Below are 22,866 nucleotides of genomic sequence, written 5' to 3'. Positions count from 1 at the left end.
ATGCTTAATTTCTAAATAACTTTTGGGTTAATAATTTCATGAGTAGGTTTTCAAAGTATAAGCATTGGGTGTTTACATTTAATTTTGTAAACAGTTTTAATCAAGTATAATTTATATGCCACAAAAGTCAACCAGTGTAACTGTGCAGTTCAATGACTTTTTAGTAAATTCATACAGTTGTGCAACCAAATGCAGTTTTGGAGCACTTTAATTTTCCTCACAAGATCTCTTCTGCCCATATGAAGTCAATCCCTGGTCCCCCCTCTAGCTCCAGGCTTACCTACTATGTCTAGATAGTCTCCTTTTCTGGAAGTTTCTTGTACATGGAATCTTTTGCATCTGGCTTCTTTCATTTAGCACAATGCTTTTGACAGTCATACATCTCATAGCATGTATCTGAGGTTTTCATGTCTATGGCTGAATAAATTCTGTTGTTTGGATAAAACACATTTTATTTATGCACCAGACATTTGTATTATTGTCTAGCTGGTCTGACATTCTGTCTTTTGATTGGTCTGTTCATTTTTTTTTTTAAGGTTTATTTATTTGAGAGAGGGGTGCGGGGGAGGGACAGAGGGATACAATCTCAAGCAAACTTCCCGCAGAACATGGAGATGGACTCAGGGCTCAATCTCACAGTTCAGTTCACAACTTGAACTGAAATCAAGAGTCTGAAGCTCAACCAACTGAACCATGCAGGTGACCCTTAAGTTTAATATATGTCTATGTTTAGGGGGGCCTGGCTGGCTCAGTTGGTGGAGCATGTGATTCTTAATCTCAGGGTCGTGAGTTTGAGCTCCACATTGGGTGTAGGAATAAGTTAAAAATAAAATCTTTTTTTTTTTTTTAAGAGTTCATTGATTTATTTGAGACAGAAAGAGAACACAGTAGGGGGAGGGGCAGAAGGAGAGGGAGACGCAGACTCCCTGCTGATAGAGGAGCCCCACTCAGGACTCAGGGATCATGACCTGAGCTGGAGGCAGATGCTTAACTGACTGAGCCAACCAGGTGCCCCTAAAAATAAAATCTTCTTTAAAAATGTATATGTTTATTTTTACACAGAATTTTTAAAATTAAACTTTTTATTTTGAGATAATTGTAGATTCACACTCAGTAATATAATACAATAATATGGAGAGGTTCTTGGGTACCCTTTATCTGGTTTCCCCCAGTTGGTAACCTTTGCAAAACTCTAGTACTATAGCTCAACTAGGATATTAACATTGATACGGTCAAGATACAGAATATTTCGTTAGATAAAAGGACGCCCCCAGTCAGTTGCCTTTTTGCAGCCACACCCACTTACCTCCCAAACTATTCCCTTCTTAATGCCTAGCACCTGTTGTTAATCTGGTCTCCATTTCTACCTTTTCCCCTCCCTCCCTCCCTCCCTCCCCGTCCCTCTCTCTCTCTCTCAATTCTTCCTCCTTTCCTTCCTTCCTTCCTCCCTCCCTCCCTCCCTCCCTCCCTCTCTCTCTTTCGATCTTTCTCTTATATTTTAAAGTAATCTTTACACTCTAGGTGGGGTTCAAACTCACAACCCCAATAGCAAGAGTTGCGGGGTCTACTGACTAAGCCAGCCAGGCATCCCTGGTCTCCATTTCTAGAATTTTGTTATTTGAATAATGTCATATAAATAAAATCATGCAGAATATAATCCTCTGAGACTGGCTTTTTTTTTCTCTCTCCACTCAGTTTAATTAACTGGATATTCACCCGCATTACTGCATGTATCCTTTTTAAAAATTGCTAAGTGATATTCAGTTTTGAAGGATAGTTTTCCTGGATATAGAATTCTTGGTTTATAGTTTATTTCTTGTCAGCATTTTGAATCTACCCTCTGAATGCCACTGGCCTCCACTGTTTCACCGTTCCTATGAATTTTTTGAGACAGAAAAATCTCAAGCAAACTTCCCGCTGAGCATGGAGACAGACTCAGGGCTCAATCTCACAACCCCGAGATCGTGACTTGAACTGAAATCAAGAGTCTGAAGCTCAACCAACCAAGCCATGCAGGTGCCCCATAAGTTTAAAATATGTCTATGTTTAGGGGGGCCTGGCTGGCTTAGTTGGTTTTTCAAAATTTCCCCTTGTCTTTAGCTTCAGCAGTTGAACTATGACAAGCCCAGATACAGATCTCTTTGTGTTTATCCTACTTGAGATTTGCTGCCCTTGGATCTGAAATGTTTTTCACCAAATGTGGGGTTCAGCCATTATTTCTTCAGATAAACTTTCTGTGCCTTAATGGGACTCTCATTACACATTCCTTGGTATGCTCGATATTGTCCCACAGATGTCTGAAGTTCTGCTTATTTTTCTTCAATCTTTTTTTCCTCTGTGCTCTTCAGAATGGATAGCTTCTCTTGATTTATCTTCCTTCTCACTGTTGCTTTCTTGTATGATATCCAATCTGCTGATGTTACTGAATCCGTCTAGTGAATTTTCCACTTCAGTTAATGTACTTTACAACTTTAGAGTCAACATTTCGTTCTTTTTTTCTTTCATTTCGTTCTTTTTTGTATTTTCTGTTTCTCTTCTTGAGATTCTCTATTTGTTTCACAGTTTATTTAAGTCTTTAAGCATGGCTTTCTTTCCGCTTTAAAACATTTTAAATAGCTGCTTTGAAGTTTTTTGTCTGCTAAAACCAACATCAGGGCCCACTCAAAGTTTGTTTCCACTGACTGATTTTTTTTTTTCCTGAGTAAAGATTAGACGTTACTATTTCTTTGCATGACTCCATTTTTTGTTGCTGTTGAAAATGAGCATTTTAGATAATAACTCACAGAAACTCCAGATTCTGACTTTTCTCTCTTGAGGGATTTTTTTCCATTAACTTGTCTGAACTTAACTTACAGACTCTGTCTCCCTCATGGTCTGTGGCTGCTGATATCTCTGCTCAGCTTTTTTTTTTTTTTTAAGATTTTATTTATTTATTTGCTAGAGGGAGAGAACATGGGGGGGGTAGGGGAAGAGGGAGAAGCAGACTCCCTGCTGAGCAGGGAGCCCATAGGGGCTCCATCTGGGCACTCTGGGATTATGACATGAAGTGAGGGCAGAAGCTTAACTGACTGAGCCACCCAGGGGCTCTTCTGCCCAGGTTTAAAAATATATATATTATTCTTATATTTATTTTTTGGTCTGATTTCCTAGAGGTTTCCCTTGAGTCTTCATAGCTTAGTGGTCAAGTAATGCTTTCAGTGGAGGTTATGCTCAAATACATCAAACCTGTAAGACTTCCTTCCTCTGACCATGGATTCAAGTATTTTCCAATCTTCCTCAGCTTTTTTTTTTTTTTTTTTTTTTTTTTTAAGTAGGCTCCATGCCCAAGGTGGGGCTTGAACTCACAACCCTGAGATTGAAAGTCACATGCTATACTGCCTGAGCCATCCAGAAGCAAGTCTTCCTCGGCTTTTTTACTTTCCACCAAATCCTTTTTTGTCTTCCCTGCACATGCATGTCATTCCTCACTTGTCCAGGAGTCTGTGGAGGGCTTATCTAGTTTGTCTATGGCTCTTTCGTTTCCAGACTGTCCCATTAAATTTGTAACTAGTCCACTGTTTGCCCCAAGTGGGACCTCAGGCTAGTAGAGCCATGGGTTTTCCACACTTGTTTCCTACTAGCTTGCTAATTTTGGTAATAATATTGTTTGGCATGAACTTTTGTCCTTCACTCCAAATGAGGCCTTCTCCTTCTGGCAGAAGCTTGCGGTGTTCACTGCCAGCCCTGTCCTGCTACAGCAATACACCGACCGAGCCGGGGGTGAGTAGGAAGGAAGGTACCTCAGGCAAAAAGACTGCAGACTTCTGATTTTTTTACCAAATTCCTGCAGTTCCTCATGAATAAACACCTCTTAGTTTGCTTTTGCCCTTGGTCAACTCTCAGAGCCTTAAAATGACTGTTTCGACACTTGCAATTTTTAAAAAAGATTTTATTTATTTATTTTACAGAGAGAGACACACAGGGAGAGAGGAACACAAGCAGGGGGAGTGTGAGAGGGAAAAGCAGGCTCCCCACCAAGCAAGGAGCCCGATGTGGGGCTCGATTCCAGGACTCTTGAGATTAGGACCTGAGCCGAAGGCAGACGCTTAACGACTGAGCCATCCAGGCGCCCCTTTATTCTGTACATTTAAGTAACTTTACAATAATAATTACGCTGTCAGTGTACTAAGGCTTTTTGTTGTTGTTGTTTTATTTTTAAGAAGGATGTATATGTTTGGAAAACACTGTAGGTTTGTGAGAATTCAGAAGGCAACATGTATTTTCTCTCCTTTGAAACTAAATGCCATTTCAGATCAAACACACCTCAATAGGACGAATCACCTAGCATGTCTGAATATTGTAAAGTGAAGAAATTCATTATGAATTTAGTCTCCCATGAGACATTTTTTTGCAGCGTATTAATTTTCCATGAAATAAAAAGTAGTGGCAGATTCTCCAGAAAAAGAGTGAATAGGATGAAGTGTTTATGTAAAATGAAAGAGTGTACAGCAGTCAAATGAAAAATATATATACACATAGTCTTTCCAAGAAACATTTGAAAAGTAAGTTGGTAGTAAAGCTTTATCAGAGACTGGATGTGGTAGATTTGATTAAAATTCTTGATTTTTTACTCATCTGTTTCCTGTAAGAGGATTTTATATCCCTATCACATTGACTTTTGGTTTCTGTCTAAGATGCACTTTGGCCAAATTAATATGAGATGACATGCTGCATGCTGTATTTGAGGAGAAGTTTTATTTTTTAATTTTTTTTAAAGATTTTATTTGTTTATTTATTTGACAGACAGAGAGAGAGAGATCGCAAGTACACAGAGAGGCAGACAGAGAGAGAGGGGGAGGCAGGCTCCCTACTGAGCAGAGAGCCCGATGTGGGCCTTGATCCCAGGACCCTGAGATCATGACCCGGGCTGAAGGCAGAGGCTTAACCCATTGAGCCACCCAGGTGCCCCAAGCAGAAGTTTTAGATATAGTTTTCAACTTGCCTCAGCCTCTTATACTTCTGTCCTTATGCCAACAACATGTCCCAGATGGGAGCTGCTCCTTCAACTAGGAACTCTGAATGAGAATACAAGCAGACCTATAGTTAGGTCCTCTGCCTGGAGAAGAACCTTAGCCAACCAGGAGCCATCACGTGGTGTGGGTGTAGAAGTAAATGTTTGTGGTTATAAACTTATTAGTTTGGGTTTACTTTTGCAGCAAAAGCTGACTAAAACAGGCATAAAATTGTGACTCTTCAACAAAAGCACTGAATTATCAAAATTAATTTTTTTGTACTGCTATGGCAGTAACAGAAATCATGTGGGTGGGGTTCCTTTACCTTTAGAGGGTTATCTGAGGGTATAAGACTTTATATATATATATACTTTGTGGGTTGGGGATATTCTTAGAAAGGCTGAACCTGAGATTTGAGAGACTCAAGTGATTGCCAAGTGGGAGAATCAAGTTTTGTGAAGAAGGAAAGATGTGTCTAGCAGAGAATCCAGCAGTGGTTTCAAATATGAGACTGAAATTGGAAGTACAAGGGTAAATAGTCCAAATGAAGGTGTTGGTTGTCAGTCAAGTGCACCTTGAATGGGAAACTCGATGAAGCAGTTTTAGAAAGAACAGTAGATAGAATTAATTTTTTTTAAAGATCAAGAAGACCAAATGACTGCGAGCTTGAAAGGGAATGGAACACACATAATGAACTGAAAACTTTAATAATTATTTCATTACAGACTTAAAAAAATCATACCTCAAATGATGATTACGTAGTCTTTTATTCAATAGAGGTCACTACTTACCCTCAGATAGAATTGTTTGGAAATCATCAAGGGCTGAAAAAGGTTACCAGAGAGATGGTTCTTCTAACACAGGCTGTAGAGGTTTCAGCCTATGTGAAAACAACTTATGTTCTTAGCTGAGTTCTGGAAAAGTGGAAAGAACTTATAAAAGGAGGGATTGTTATATAGAATTCAATACAAAATAGAAGAAAAAGGGGGAGAAACTGGGGTAGGGTAAAGAGAGGAAAGGGGAAAGAAGAATGATTGATATTCCTGTATCTTATTTCTTTCCATACATGGAACTCACATCTTTTTGCAAGTGAGATAGACTAAGGTGCCCTGAAATCAGAGTCTTGTGATCAATGTGATCTTGATTTGCAGGGGGCTTTGAAACACTCAACGCATTTGATTGCCACTGCTGACCTAGCTACTGATTAACTAAGAGGTGTTTCCAGTTGTTTGAAAAGCCCTAACAGAGAACTAAGGTGGGAGGGTGGAAATCCTTGGTCAGTGAAAAGAGATTCATTATTAAAGTTTGTACATCCTGGAGTGGGATCTGATGATACTGACCTTGTTAATAGCCCTAGAAATTGAGGAAATAACAGATTTTGGAAATCATCTCTTTCTCCATTTTCCAAGGTCATCACAATGACTTACCTGAAAACACTAAGTACTGATTGCCTGAAAAATTATGATGATTGGATTTCAGAAGGGATTTTCAATTTCAAATAAAATGTCTGCATCACAAGTCTGATATCTCTTGTTAGGTCTCGCCTCATTTTTCTGCAGGTACTGGGTTTTATAATTTTCTGCAAAGTCATCCTAGAATAGTCTTTGTAGAACTGAATAGAATCTACTGCAGAAAAGAGACCTTGGAATTCATCTGATATGCTCTTTCCCTCATCATAATTTTAGAGATGAGAAAACAGAGCCCTGCGAGCCTCAAGCTTTAGTTATGCAGAGACAGCACTGTATCTGGATCCTGTCTTTTGCCCTCCAAGGTCTTCACGTTCTCCCAAGCCATCGCAGATAGTTTGGGATCAAAATATTTCATCCTTGGATTTACGCAGCATCTTTCTTAGTTGTGTTACACAGTCCAACTATCCTTTTGTTGTTTTCTGCTTTATGGTCCTCACATTCATTAAGACACAGTTTGAGAAAAGAGTGGGTCTCACTACTGACTCTTTGTGGTAGTAAGAGAAAAGCATTAAGAGTCAAGTTTGAGATTTGAATGTTCAGTGTGTCTAATTTGAGGCTGTCAGTGACACTGACTTCTACTAGTTATTTAGCACATATGAATCATGTTATAGTTTCAAAATATGCTTCTATCAATAGTAACTTCTTAGCATGAATCAGGCTAATTTTATTATTTCCTCTTCTCCCAAACAGCTTTCGTGGTCGCATCACATTTGATGAATGTAATGAGCTGCCCAGGTGCTGAGCTGTCTGAAGCCCTAAAGTGTGCATGGTGTCAGACAAAAGCTTCACGTTCAGTTTAGGGACAATGTCACCTCTGGGATTTCTGGTTGTAAAGGGCAAGGTTGGGATGGGCAATGGAAGGATTCGGGAAGAGGCAGAAGGACAATTGCACTCACTGATGGCAACTGAAGAGTTTACAGGAGCTCTACCTCATCCCTAGTTCCAAGAATCTTGGGAGACCCTGCTCATCCTGGAAATCTGCAGGGCAGGCTAAAGTTCTGGAGAATGGCCACTGGCAACATTCAGTTCGTCCATGACCAACCCCCCCTCACTTCAAGGAGCTACAACTCAAGTTCTCAGGGGAATCCATGGGCGCACTGAAATTCATCACGACACCAACCCCAGTCTGTTCCAAGTTGCTGTTGACCAGAGTGGACATCTTGAGTGTGCCCCTTGGTGTAGTGATTCTGAGCACGAACCTAGAGGCAATTCTAAACCTAGAATAAGAATAGGGCTCTCCTTGGGTTTGACTCAAATAGAAAAGCTCTTTGAATCACAACATTTGAATCTGAGTCACTCGCCAGTCTTTTCTCTGTCCTATAAAGGCAATTTAAGCACTGAGGTCTAAACTAGGCTTTCTGATGCTCAGCCTTTCCCCTCTCAGCAACTTCCCATCTCAACTACCCCATGGGAGCAGTAAGATCTCTTTTAGGCATTGATTTTAAAGAAAGACCACTTCATACAAGCAGGTTTGGGGGTTTTGAGGGCTTGGGAGAATCGTTAGAAATTATTGTCAGTTCATGTTGTAAAGCTATGTCTGCCCCTGGGAACCATGGTCTGCCAGTTGGCCCCATAAATCCAGTTACCCTCACCTTTCCTCTTCTTCCTTCCATGCTAAAACAATTCCGATTTTCTGATTTACCAGCAACTTCAGGGGAGTTAAAACAAATAACACCTAACATAAGTTCTGACCCTCCATTGCCACCAATGCACTGATGATGCAGCATCATCGTGAATTATATTTTTAGAGGCTTGCAAGTGTTATATTGGGCTGGCTGGCTCATATTTAGGTCACCTTCCCCACCTCCCCCAAATCCTTCTGATTTTTTAAAGACCTTCTGAGAGTCTACCACCATACTTACATAAAATTCTTAGTCTTCTAAACTTACACGTCTCATACTCCTGTTTAACTCTGTTCCCTTGGTTTCCAAAGACCTGCCTAAAGGACCTGGAACTGTATTACCTGAATTTCATGCTTATGGGACAAACTGAATATATGATTCCAGCGCTAATCCCTTTACATTCTTTCCTAGTTTTAACGATAGCCAGTAGGCCCTTCATTATCTCACGTGTCCCATATCCGTTTTCCACTCCCTTTCTCTTCCCATACAATCTCAAATCTTCAGGTTATCGGATGATGGGCATGGCTGGTCTTCATTACTTAGGGTATGATCTGAATCTTCTTCCATACGATAGGTATTCAGGTGGCAGAATACCTTTTGGAGCTTTCCTTCCTTCCTCCCCAACATCCTCTGCTCCCACCGAACCATTCTCAAGCATTCTTATCCATTCCTGGTAGTTTCATAATTCCAGCTGGTATCCTTGTTTCTTGCTCTTCTTGTAAGGCCAGCAGTTTGGACATAATGGCAAAGTGATGTCAAGGAGCTGATACAGGTTTTCTTATCATAATAAAGTGGAGAAGTGAGTGTAGACTTAGGGGTCAAATTCTTTTTTTTTTTTTTAAAGATTTATTTATTTGACTGAGAGAGACATAGTGAGAGAGGGAGCACAAGCATGGAAAGTGGGAGAGGGGGAAGCAGGTTTCCTGCTGAGCAGGGAGCCCCATGCAGGGCTTGATGCCAGGACCCTGGGATCATGACCTCAGCGGAAGGCAGAGGCAGATGCTTAAAGACTGAGCCACTCAGGTGCCCCTAGGGGTCAAATTCTTTTTCTTTAATTAAGATTTTATTTATTATTTGACAGAGCACAAGTAGGCAGAGCAGCAGACAGAGGGAGAGAGAGAAGCAGTCTCTCTGCTGAGCAAGGGGACCACCGAGGGTCTCCATCCCAGGACCCTGGGATCATGACCTGAACCGAAGGCAGCCGCTTAACCCACTGAGCCACCCAGGCCTCCTAGGGGTCAAATTCTAACAGAATTCTCTCCCTTCTGCTCAGAGAAATCCGTGGTCATCTGGTCCAAAATGGTTTATTACCACTGATGTCGCTGCTGTTGGGTATTCTCATTTCCTTGCTTTGGGTGGTGGTGGGGGGGTTACATGTTTTGTTTGTTTGTTTGTTTCAGATTCAGAAACCAAGAAAGTAGCCAATGGAAATAAAGAAATGGAGATTGAAAGGCAGGAACTGTTAAAAGAGCAACAGAATGACTGTAAAGGGAAAACATTAAGCTTAGGAAATAGTACAAAGCGCAGGTGTAAAACAGCAAGGCTACATGAAAGTGTAAGGAATTACACTGTGGCTCGTTTAGGGGAAATGACTCTGAAAACAGCTCTCCGGTTAGCTGGAGCTTTGCGTTGTGGGGGAGAGGAGGATACCTGCACAATGAAAACCATCTGTCCTCCTCATGGTAGCCTTAGCACCCACCACAGTGCCTAGGCACAGAACAGTTGCGTGAGAAATACAGCAGGAGCCAAAGTACCCAGTGTTTTCAGATAAACTACACATTTCTGTGACACAGCCACTTCCGCGCCCGGCACGCTCCATCCATGGCAGGATCTGTGGGGGAAAGGACCTGACTTAAAGGAGAGTCGAGGGCATCACTGGCTACGGTTCGTTCCGGTGCGCGGAGGGTGCAGACGCGAAGAGGAAATAAGCTCAGCTGAGCAGATACGAGGCCAGCCTTGAGGTGTGCCTTTTACATGGTCGTCTGTCACCCTCCTATCCAACTTCTGTCTCCACCTCGTGGAACACCTGGCAACCGAGGAGTTAGCCAGGGGGCAGTTCTGTGGTTGTAACAGGGAGGCTCTTGGGGGCAGCACGTCTCCTCTTCCTTGCCTCTCTCGCCCGCACCTGCCGCGCTCAGCCCCTCTCGCCTCCGCCAAGATGCCGAGGTCGAAGCACGTTGCTGTGCGGTGCTGAAATGCTCCCAGAATGAGCCTCCCACGCCCGCTCCCTAACACCAACGGGAGCCGGGGCTCGCCTCTAGGATCCCTGTGGGGGCTCGTGCGTCCTCCTTAGGCTTTTTCCCCCTCCCCAACTCCAGGCCCGCGTCTCCGGCCCACGCCCGCCACTCGAGGGGCGTCCCCGGGTCGCCGCGGTCCTCCGCGCCCCGAGGCACCCGGCTGGGGGATGGGGCGGAAGGCGGGAAGCCGAGCGGTGGGCGCGGGAGCTCGAGCGCCACGCTGCCCCGCGCGGGATTTGCTGCCTTCAGCTGCAGCAGCTGCGGCGGCGGTGGGAAAAGGGGTGGAGGGCGGTGAGGAGGGCTGGAGCCCGGGCCAGGAGGGAGGAAGAGAGAGGGAGGGGGGCCGGGAGGCTGTGCCAGGCGAGCCGGAGGGGTGCTCAGCGCTCCCCCGCCCTCCTTCCGGGAGCGAGGATGCAGACTCTGAAACTGGCGCTGCTGGGCTGAGGCAGAGGCAGGGGAGTTGCAGCGCGCGCGGCTCGGTGAGTGTGTCTCCTGAGCGCGGAGAGGCGGGGGGAGGCGGAGGACGAGGAGGAGGAGGAGGAGGAGGGGGAGAATGCCCGGAGCCGCCGTCGCAGCCGCCGCCGCCGCCGCGATGCTCCCGGCTCAGGAGGCTGCCAAGCTGTACCACACCAACTATGTGCGGAACTCGCGGGCCATCGGCGTGCTGTGGGCCATCTTCACCATCTGCTTTGCCATCGTCAACGTGGTGTGCTTCATCCAGCCCTACTGGATTGGCGACGGCGTGGACACCCCGCAAGCCGGCTATTTCGGGCTCTTCCACTACTGCATCGGCAACGGCTTCTCCCGGGAGCTGACCTGCAGGGGCAGCTTCACGGACTTCTCCACGCTGCCCTCGGGCGCCTTCAAAGCCGCCTCCTTCTTCATCGGCCTCTCCATGATGCTCATCATCGCCTGCATCGTCTGCTTCACCCTCTTCTTCTTCTGCAACACGGCGACGGTGTACAAGATCTGTGCCTGGATGCAGCTCACCTCCGGTGAGTGCGCGCTCACCTCGGTGGAGGCGAGGGGGACCGCTGGGCGCCCGAGCCGGGAGGGGCGGGAGTGGGAGGGACGGGGGCCGTGCGCGCCGCCGGGTGCCGAGCAACTTAATCCGCTCAGGCGTTGGGGGTGGGGGCGGAAGCCCTGGGAGGCCGGAACCCCCGGGGTTCCCCAGCCCGGCGCTGGCGCCTTGTCCCGGGCTTTCCAGAACCTCCCGAGCGCCGGGGACGCCACCCGGGGGGACGCGCGGGAAGGAGGGCTGCTGCTGGGCCGAGTCCGCCCGGAATTGAGGATGGGGAGAAGAGGCCGGCCGCTTAGGGCGCGAGCCGAGGGACTAAGGAGGGGCTGACAGAGCCTGGCGGAAAGCGGATTTGGAGAGGTTGTAGTGTGGAAAGAGTCAGGCTGCTCTGTCCCTCTCTGGGACTCTTTCTGTCTTTGCTTCAGGAGGGGGTGGTGCTGGAGTGAAACTGTTTCACTCTGTCCCGGGCTGTTACAAAAAATGCATCATCCATCTGGAAATGAGTAAATGCTAATTCTGTTTTGGGTTTCACCCTTTTAAGCAAAATGGAGCTTAGAATGTTCCTTAGCGATTCCCCAACTATCTAGTCAGTCCTCCGTTTGTTTCCCTGTCAGTAAAGGTCCTTACACCAAATCCTTCAACAGAGATCTTGAGGGAATCAAGATTTCTCAAGATCTCGTTTTGGGAAAGTGGCTTTAGAGAGGATGGGTCGAGAGGAAAACCCCTTTCAGTAGCATTTCTGATGACTTTTTGCCTGTGGAGGATAGATTGTTGCTAGCTGGAGGATATGAAAGTACTTTTTCTGAGCATCAAAGTTACTTCTAACCCAGAAAGGATGGGGATGCATTTCTCGGTGGCTTTGGAGAATCCTGAAACAAAACTGACTCCTTTCTCTGCTTCCGGCGATGCGGATTCCCACTCTGCTAGCCACCTTGGATGCCTTGCCTCCTAAAGGCAGCCTCCCTCCTAGGACACTTGACACCCTCCTGGTCCCACGTTGTTGGGTCTTTTTGATTTTATGGGTGATCTGGTTGTGAAAGAATATAGGATATCTCAGGCAGTCAGACTGTCTAATTTGTGTTTTGTTCTATTTTGTTTTAATTTTTATTTGTTTTTAGTTTTAAAAGCTGTTACCTTAAAGATTTGGTACTTATCTTTCTGCCTGGGGAGGTTTTCTGGGGAATAGGGATTTGATCCCTGAGTTTACCAGAGTGTTGTACTTAAAGGTGCAGGACAAAAGCATTAAGATTCATGATCTTATATTGCTGGTTGATATGAGAATCTTGTGGGAGACTAAGCTTGTATTAGGGAAGTATTTGCTTTGTATGAAGTGTGTCTCAGCTGATTTTGATTTGCCATGTTCTGGGAACACGTGGGGGTGAAAGGCAAGAAGCAAGCACCAGCAGAGAAACACGCCCTTCCCCCTCCCCCATATTGTTATCCTCCTGAAATGCCCCAAGCACCCCACAGACGCCCTCTGTTTTATATATAATGTTGACTTTTATGACCATTTCAGAAGCAGACTAACTTTGAGGTTTGGAATAAATTCACATATTACAGTTGTTCTTGACATTTGGTTCTGGTTTGACTTTGAAGACAATAGGACATTGAGGATGCAGATGTTTTAGAAAAAGAATTGACCCTGCACAGCTAATTTTAATTTTTCTAAGTTAAATGACCTATTTAGACTGAGGATTCAAGTTAGATTGTTTTTCTGAAGGTCTGAAAGTAATTTGCAGGTGATTTCTCAACAACATATTTTAAATATTTTATTTTTATGAGTTTCTGTACTCTAAACCCAAGTTTTTTTGTTTTTGTTTTATTTTAAAAAGGAAAGAAAACTATCTTTGGGAAGAATTCCCAGCTTTGAAGTTAATACACCTACAACTATTAAAGTGGTTTTTTTGTTTTTTTTTTTCCCTTTCCTTTTTTCTGGAATAGAGCACACAGGAATCATTCTGGGGTAGTGAAATATGATGTTGTGTTTCCAAAAGTTTGACATAAATATACTGTCCTGTTTCCCATATGTCAGCCTAAAATGTGATGATGGCCTGTGTACTAAGGAAGATATTTGGACATTTTTAGACTTCATTTTTGGAGGAGTGCAGGTCTTTAAATTCTAGGCAAACTTTCTAAAATCCTTATTTGCAATTTATTTGGTATTTTATTCCTGGATAAACCACAGAAGGACATAATTTTATTAATACAATTTATTAATTAAGGAAGAATATGATGATGGGCAGTTAAGAATCAAAGTCAGTTTAATCAAAGTCAAAGGTTTTTAAGGAATGGGTTATAGAAGATATTTTTGGAGAATGTCACATTTAACATGGTTTTCTTTTTTAAAGTCTCATGGCACTAATAAGAAATTTAGCATAATGGAAGCTATTTCCAAAGTTTAGGTTCTGACCTTTAAACTATTCCTCTTCAATGTTAAGCCTTCTGGTACTTATAATTTAACTGTACCTAGGTTAATCTCAAGTGCAATTTGCAAGCTATGAAAGATGAGACTATTTGCTTATTAGAGACTATTTAACCCTCACTGGAAGTCAGACAATTAACTTGTGTATTTAGGTATCTAAGCATTTTCACATAGTAACATTGTAAGCCAGAGCCAAGTAGAACATAAAATCCCATATGAAATGTTAAGAAGATGATGAAGCAGGAGATTCAGCACCAAGAGTTATCCTTTTTATGATTCTGAACAATGAACTAGAAAAAGTACTTAATTTATTGCATCTGAAAATGATGTTGCTCTTCTATCTAGATACGTGAAGCACATATAATTAATGGTGCTATTATGAACACCTTGCCCTGTCCCTCTCACTCTTCCCTGTAAATCATTATTAACCTCAGTAGAGTGAAGCTGCTGAATTAGGAGCTAATACGTCATACTACTTCTGGATGTAATCCTATACTTATGGACCATGCCTAATATAAAGATTGAAGACATAAAAATAATACATAAAATAAGCAATAGCAATCAGAGATGCATAATTTTCCTAATCTACAGAGAGACTTGAAAAGAGACATTACTTTTTTTTGTATGATTTCTCTAACTCTAAGAGGAAAACTCTTTTCTTTGAGAAGAAAAGAGACGTTACTTTTTTCTGTATGATTTCTCTAACTCTAAGATCCGTAATTGGTCAAGTAGGGTAATAAAGTCCAGATTTTTTTTTTTTTTTTAATAATCAGGATGGAAGGGGAATTTTGTTTCTCTGGGAACTTGGTTCTCTGTTTTCATGTTCTTGTTCTTTAAATCAGTGTTTTGGTCTGTTTTCAAGTCTATTAATAGCCAGGTCTCATAAAAGTGTTGTTTTGTTTATTTGTTTTATTGACTATAAGCCATGTCTGGAATTGTTTCCAGAAGCCCAAGTGTTATGTTAACCATTGCAGACCAAAGAAATCTTTTTTTTTTTTTTTTTTTTTAAGAAGGTAACTCTTGATCTTGGGGTTGTAAATTCGAGTCCCACACTGGGTGTAGAGATTACTGAAAAATAAAAAAGTCTTTAAAAAACAAAATAAGCTAAAGCATTAAGATACAATTTAAGGTTTTTTAGACATCCACGATGGATTTCCTGGTTAAAAGCAGCAGATGAGGAGATAATTGCTGTCTTCTGTGAAGAAGGGGCACCAGACCTATGTTGGCTTTCTTTATTCAGGAAGAATAATGTTAGGAGAAGGGATTGCATTTGCCATATCCCTCCCCTCTTGTCATTTGGAGTATACCAACAAGAAGGGCTACCAAGATGGCAGGGGTTAAGGACTGAATTGCTTAGTCACTTTCCCCAGGTCTGCACCCTTAGATTTCCCCCTGCTCTTTTTAGCCAACTTGCTTTCTTAAATTGTATAACTTTGTTGCTTGGATGAGATGAGAATCATCAGAAGGTAACCACTGCATTTCTAAGCCTGCAAGGAGAACCTTTGCAGTGTTATATTGATTCTATCTCATGGCACCTTGCTCTTAAAGTACTTACCGACGTTTGAGATGATAAATGTGTTTGTGTGTTTGTTTAATGTCTGTCATCTCCAGTACATGGAGAGGTCTATAAAACCATGTCTGTTTTTCTTCATATTGTGTAAAGATCAAGATCATGGACACTGGAGTAAAAAGATGTGGGTTTCCACCCTTGGTCTGACACTAAGTGAAGACCCAGGGTAATAATTTCTCTGGACTTCAGTTGCTTGTCTGCCAAGTGGACATGTCCTTACCTCAGGGGACTGGTTCAAGGATTAAAGAGCTAATGTGTCTGCTGAGATCAGTGCCTGGTGCAGAGTAAGCGAGAGTTAGGTTGTTTGTGTGCTATTACTGCTCTGTCTTAAGTATGCCGTATACCGAATAGTAGATATTCAATAAATTGTTGTTACTGAATAGAAGAAAGGATGAATGATTAATGGGGTAAAAAGTGAAAAGAGAGATTTAAAATTTCCCACACACCATGTTGAGAAGTGAATGTCATATATTCTTTGAAGCCATGACGCTCATCTTCCTCATTGGTTTGTGGCATCAGTAATGGGATTAAAGGATCTCTTCCAGAATTCTTTGGCAGCAGTGATTGTGATATGACAGCTGAATTTGTGATGCACTTCTTCCCCAATGGGGCTCTTCTCTAAAGCGGGGATAATGATCTTTAGTACAACCATAGGACATAATCAATTGTATTTTAGGATTCAGCAAATTTTTCCTTACTGTTTGATTTCTCATGAAAAATGTCATTCAAAGTGGAGGTTTTATGTAAGACCAGGTTTTCATAAGAGCAGGGACCCCATTCCAGCCTGAATTTTCTTACATACGTTCAGGAGCAATCCAGACAGAAGAGGATGTGTCTTCTAGGCTTTCCTTTTCTCTTTCTGGGCATCACTGCAGATGTTTTCTTGGACATGCCAGGGAACCTGCCCCGGCCTGCTCAGATGGGTGGCCTTGTGTGTTCAGAGTTGTGATGCAGGTCTCCAAAGAGGGCACCAGGTTGGGATGGACGAGCCCTCGGGACCACCACCAATTTTTACTGTCTGGTTTGTGCTGGGCATAGGAGAAAGTGAGGTTTTGCCTCAAAGGGCTGCTAACCCATCCTACATTCAGAGTTGCAGAATGACTTTAAAGGGGGCTTTTTCCAACACCAGCGCATTCCAAACCCTTGCCCACATGCAGTGGGACGAGAATACAAGGGGTGAGGGCAGTTTTCACTTTCTAATGACATGTTCTAGTTCTAAGAATTTTCTATTTACCAAGTCAAACTTATAAGAAAGTGATTCAAAATGAGAATTTAGAAACTTTTTTTTTCTTTTTTGGTTATATGCAGTGTGACAGGGATCTGACAATTGAAGAGATGTTGAAAAATATATTAATGTGAATGTCAAAACAAATGATTTTTAGAACTGCGAGATTTTAAGTGAACATCTGTGAAAAATAACAGACCCTGTATAACCCATGTGGTATATTGTTAGGTGTTCTCTTCCTTTGGCGCGAGGCTGCACCTTGTAACAGCTTTTGAGAAATGTTAACAAGGTGTTCACATATTCTATTACGTAATAATAATAAATACGTACATACATACATACGTAAATGTTTAACCATAATGTGGTATCAGGTGCTTGGCATGAAAACAATTATTTGGTGATTAACACTAATGTTTGGTAAGATGGGATCAGAGAATCCGGATGGCCAGGCCAGTGTATTGCATTTTATGTAGATACTTTAGATATCTTTCCAAGTGAGCAAAGTTTTCATGAAGGAAAGAGGAGAGCCAAGCAGACAGCTGTGGGTGGGGTGGGTGGCGTGGTGCCCTTCCGTGTGTGGTGCCAGGCTGTGGGGAAAGGAGTAGAGAGAACTTCAGATCACACTGGCATGAAGCAAAGAGCAAACATCCTGAGAGACTTCTAAGTTGGGGGCCTCATAACATGATCACTGGGAGAGATTTAAAGTGTAATTTCCATAATATATCTGAACTTTGAGGGTCAGCACCAGCTTTAACTAATGTGATTTTTGCTTATAATGAGTCAACTGGAATTTTTATTTGATATGAGGAAAGACCGAGGAGTTGACCTTTATTCTTGATAATAACAAAAAGGTATTAATAATGACAGAACGTAAGAGGCTGGTTCGTAAATGGGAGGTAAGTTATTTGATGGCTCAAACGCAAAACTGTTAGGAAAAGTCATTGGGGCATTTCAAAAAAGAAATAAACAAAACAACCTCTGCTAACATTCTTAATGTTTGTATAATTAATATTATGCAGCTGTGCTTGTGATGCTGTGATGCTCCTACTGTGCAGGTCAGAGCGTCGTTCCTGGTTTAAACGGTCCTAACTGTAATCTTGAACACATTTCTCATCTCTTCTGCTAAAATGAAACAGAAAAACGAGTAGTTTGCAAGAGAAAGATAATTTTTGGACCACCGCGGACATGAACCCTGTCTAACTGTTACTGGACAGAATGAAAGGAGTAAACGTTTTCGAAGTAGGGTGCAGGCCTGGGATCGCCACGCTGGGTCTCGCTTACCTGGATTCTGCCATCTTTCCCACACAAGTGAAACCAGATGTGTGGCGCTGTAGGGACTGTCTCTGTGTGCTGGATAGGAGAAAGGATCTTAAGTGATAGGCAGAGTGAAAGTAGGCTAATTGCTTGAAATTTTGAGTTTATGACTTATCAATGACAGGGCTAGTGGCAGAGTAGTGAAAAGTAGTGAAGAAATTAGTGATAAATGATTGTCGATCAGAAAAGAGGTCTCAGCTCAGAAACAGGCAGAACTTAAAGAATCAAGAGAGTTCTCATTTGTCCACTTAGAAAACAATGGCTCACATAGAGTCTGTATAGAAGGCATCACAGGCCCATTTGCTTAAGTGTCTGGAGATACCTTGTGGAAATTGTCTTGGGCGGGATAGTGATGGGGGATGGGCAGAGTGCTCTGCATCTCCCTTTTTTTGCTTTAATGAAGATCAGGAGTGAGGTTGCAAAAATCAAAATGGGAAATGTGTATCATCATTGAAAGAAGGCTCAGTATTTGAGAAATAGGCAAATAGATCCAGCTGTGGAGAATGACAGGGAGGGCAAAGAGTGACACCAATAACGGAACTATGAATAGAAAAGACGAGAAGAAATTCAAGGTTGCAAAGCCTGTGGCATTTGATAACATTAAAAGCCTGTTGAGGTTGATATCATCAATGGCTTAAAAAATATGCTGGCACAGGACAAGCAGTGAGCTGGAATATGCATTACAGTGCAAAACTGTGTGCAAATCCCAATTCCCAAGAAGGAAAGATTAAGGCTGTGCTGCCCCCCACCCTGCCCCACCTCTCAGGAGTTACAATAAATTCTAATACCAAGCTATTCAAAAAGAGAGAGATGATTGAACTTCCTGTATAGCAGATGAAAATATGGAGGATTAAAATAAGCTGACCAAAGAAAGAAAAGGTCATTGTGAAACTTGGTTAATAGAATTCCTATAGTTTCTCTTTGAAAGTCTGGTTGCAGGTTGTGAAGCTAAATTGATTTCTATAATGCCTTTAATGGGGAAAGGAAACTTACGGGGAGTATTTAGGATAAATATATTTACAGAGCATTTTAAGAACATGGATAATCGTTGTAAGCTAGACTAGTTAAATTTAAGATTTGGATAATTAAAAACCAGCAAGTTGCGGATCTGTGTAATGCCAAATATTAGTTAATGGAATATCTACTGTTGGGTCCCCCAAAAGTTGGGTACCCCAATAATGGGTCCGTGATTAAAGGAGCAAGACTGATACAAAGCGAAGGTCAAGCAGAGCTTTATTTCGCACCAAGCATCAGGAATCAGACTGACCATCAAACAGACCAGTCGGGGCCGCCCCTACAGAGAGGACGACGACTCCCTGCTTTCCAGACTAACTTTTATAGAGCAAAGGCCATGTGGTTGGGCCTGGCCACACACAGGTGGCCAATGAGATTGTAACACACACACAGGAAACTCCACAGTGATGCTAGGAGACCAATTGAATTACAATTTACCCTAGTAGACATTTGATTTAGCCTATCACACCTTGGTTAGGATTGGCGCCAAAAGGCTCCCAAAGGGCGGGAGCCCATACTCCTTGGTAGCTAGGAGATAGTATGCACCCCCCCGCTGATTGAAAACCTCCACCTGGCCTGACCCACCCTTGTACTTGGACTCTGTTACCTGGGACTGGTTTCCCAGAGTTGCTTTTAAATAAGTTCCCCTGGGGGGTGGGGGAGGGGAGGTCAATTTAAGCTTTATAGCAAAATGGCAGTTGAACTGGGGTGGGGCTGCTCTGGCTGAATAGGCCCTTACACTACATTTTAACCAGCTAACTGGACCAGAAATAGCACTGAATAGTTGGCATTTCTTAAAAACCTTCGTGGAGAAAAGAATGCTGCACTGCAATGTTTTACAAACTCTGGTTGGTGACTCTTTAATGGGTCAGGACATCAACTGAGTAGATCATGATCAACATTAAAGCTTGGATGAAAACAATGGAAAATACGAATGTAATGTAGAAACTAAGGGTTTTGTGAGACATTTATTTCTTAAAATATTTACATACATTTATGTGGACTAGATTACAATGTATAATGTATTGCTCACCTGTGGGCTGCAGTCAAAATGTTTGAAAGACACTGTTCTAGAGAAAAGATGATTGTGTGAATTTAGAAAAATAAGTATCTCTTCTTTGGACAATTGTGGAAGTTTTGCCCCAATTCATAGGTAATTTTGTATCAGAGGGTAGATTATATAAAATATACTTAACCTAAGCATATTTGAGACATTTTTCTTTGCTTTTATTTCTTTCATTAATGACCTTGGATGCTGATGTCTCCCCATTAGATTGCAGGTGGATTGAAAAAAGGAATTATTTTTCCAGCTTTGTTTTGACTGGACCTTTATGCTATGAAAAATGACATGGTCCACCTCTAAACAAACATTTAAACAAGTGTACTTAACCCAGTGCCAAATGGATATAGATTGAAAAACGTTTAGGAGTTGGAAGGATGTTAATAATTATTTAGCCTCTCTTCATTTTCTAGGTAAAGGAATAGTAATGGAAAATACTATCGAGCAACTACCATTTGCAAAAAACATTTAGTTTAGTATATTTAGCCTTCACAGTAATTCTACAAGGTTGTATTGTTATACCCATTTTGCAGATGAAGAAATTGAGGCTTAAAAAAATTGTTCAAGATCTCTGCCAGTGAGTGGTTTGAACCCAAATCAGACTTTACCCCTTCCCTGCAGAATATTGCCTCTAAATGTGAGAGAAATTAGGAGTCTTGCCAAAACTACACCTTGGTAGACTTGAGACTAACACATCTAATTCCCCGGGGCAGTTCTAGATCTACTTTCTTTTGTCTCCCAACTTGATGTGTATTTGCTCAGTGTATGTTTTCAATATGCATTTTCACCATGCTGTATCAAGGGAGGGGACGGGTGTTTACAGGGAAAATAATTGCCAAATGTTTACCAGGCTTTTCTCTTCAAGCCTGCGTAGGAGTGGCGAGGTATTCCTTGTCTCTATCTTTTCATTTCCCTGAGCAAGAGCTTGGGTGGTTCTTTGCCCACAGCATCGTCTTGCTTACACCTCTGATATCAGTGCTAATATTCTTAGACTGAATTCCTATAGGCCAAGGGCTCTGTCACTCATTCCTGTCCTGCATCAAATGTGGAAATGTTCCTAATAGATTTGCTTCCCAGTGGCAGTGATAAAGTTGGTGATGCCTCTGGACAGGATCACCACGTCACAGACGCAGTTCCAGGAAGGTCAGTAATAGACTTGGACAGCTTCTGGAGGCATCAGGGTGGGGAAGGGGAACTGGGCATGTGGTTAGAAGATGCGCATCTTGGCTTGGCCACTTACTGGCTGGATGACTTCGAACAAGTCATCTAACTACTCTCGGTTTTCCATTTTCTTCACCACTTTCATTTTTTAAAGATGTATATAATTGTGTTACAGATACATAAAAAGAGATTGCAAGCTATGGACATTAAAAATTTATCATCTGCCAACTAGTAGTTGCTATGCATTTACCTACAAAGTAGATGTTAGAAAACCCATCAAAGTTAGGGTGCAACTAAAGGAGAAAGCACATAAAGAACCATCCTAGACAGACAGGTATCCAGAGTTAGATTTCCTCAATATCATGAGACTTTAAATAAAAATACCTATCTATTAGGCTTCTCAGGATTGTTGAATTAATGCACGTGAAACACTTATAATTGGATCTGGCACCCAGTAAGCCCTCAATAAATATTAACGATGTCTACTGTTACTACTGTTACTGTACCACCACCAAAGAGAGCAGGGCTGGAGGAGTGGGTAGGATTCAGAAAATTTAGTAGACAGAAAAACTGAACTCAAAATACCCAACTTAAAGAAGGACAGTTTCTTTTCTTTTCTTTTTTTTTTTTTAGATTTTATTTATTTATTTGACAGACAGAGATCACAAGTAGGCAGACAGGCAGGCAGAGAGAGAGAAAGGAGGAAGCAGGCTCCCTGCTGAGCAGAGAGCCCCATGCGGGGCTCTATCCCAGTACCCTGGGATCATGACCTGAGCCAAAGGCAGAGGCTTTAACCCACTGAGCCACCCAGGCACCCCAGAAGGACAGTTTCGATTCACGACTTGTATAGGCCAGACCTCCCTCGTTCGGGGCATCCAGTAAAATAATGGTTGTGAGAACCTTTTAGAAACTGCACGGTGTTCTAGAAGTGCCATCCTCAGCTCTGAGTTTAGGCTGGTGTTCACAGGGTCTAGCCCTTCCATTTTATTTGTCTGGGTAATGAGTCAAAGGAACAAAAATGTATTTTGGAGATAGTTTTGAACTGTTTAATAACTTTGGCTAAACAAACTTAAAAAGGGAAGCCATGTTTTGAAGGCTTTGTGGACTGGATGATCTTTTGATTATGCCAAGATCCTTACAAGTATTTAGGCATTCTTATTAAGTTCCATCCAAATGCTAGGGAAATTTTTATCGGATATTACTCAAATTATTTCCTCTTGACGGTTATCAAAAGCAACCTTGAATATTCTTGATCATTAGTAACGTCACTTAATGGGAACAATTTAGAAGTAGCATTTTTTTTCTGTGTGGTTTTAAATGTAGCTGTAATATATTGAAAATTAGGTTTCTCCATATTGTATCTGTGAGTCTTTATTTTTTCTTCCTAAGCAAAGAAAGTAGTGATTTAAGATTCTCAGATTAATGCTCAAATGGAGATTGTTGCTCTCTTTTTCATTAGCATGTTAATTCCGTGAATTTCTTTAGCTTTCCTAAAGAAGGTAAGAAAAACTACCTCAACATTGTTTCCTACTAATATTTTCATTTCAAGTTTAAAGTCATCAGCTTTTGTAAGAAGAGAGTATCAGTTTGTTAGACCCGAACACTGAATTGAATAATGAACAAATTAACATTCTCTGCTCCGCATAGTATCAAGATCCCTTTTGTAGTAAATATCCAGAGTTGATGTTGACGGGAGAATGTATTAAGTAGGAAAGCTCCCTCAGACTCTGCTTTTAGACATGCTGGTGAAGAGATGTTTGGTG

The 22,866-nt window shown here is 42.1% G+C and overlaps 1 protein-coding gene across 1 annotated transcript in view; it reads left to right on the top strand.

The window, feature by feature from the left end:
• The first annotated feature begins 10,872 nt into the window (after positions 1-10,872).
• The window catches only part of LOC111155295 (LHFPL tetraspan subfamily member 3), a 605,362-nt gene continuing 593,368 nt past the window's right edge, over positions 10,873-22,866 (top strand). Inside the window, exon 1 of the mRNA XM_022515435.1 lies at positions 10,873-11,314. Within this exon, the coding sequence (XP_022371143.1) occupies positions 10,873-11,314 (442 nt within the window). The remainder of the gene's footprint in view (positions 11,315-22,866) is intronic.

Source organism: Enhydra lutris, unplaced genomic scaffold, assembly GCF_002288905.1.
Source record: "Enhydra lutris kenyoni isolate GAN:26980312 unplaced genomic scaffold, ASM228890v2 scaffoldscaffold40, whole genome shotgun sequence".
Lineage (NCBI taxonomy): Eukaryota > Metazoa > Chordata > Mammalia > Carnivora > Mustelidae > Enhydra > Enhydra lutris.
Note: the sequence above shows the minus strand (reverse complement) of the source record. Positions and strands in the feature narration are given on the sequence as shown.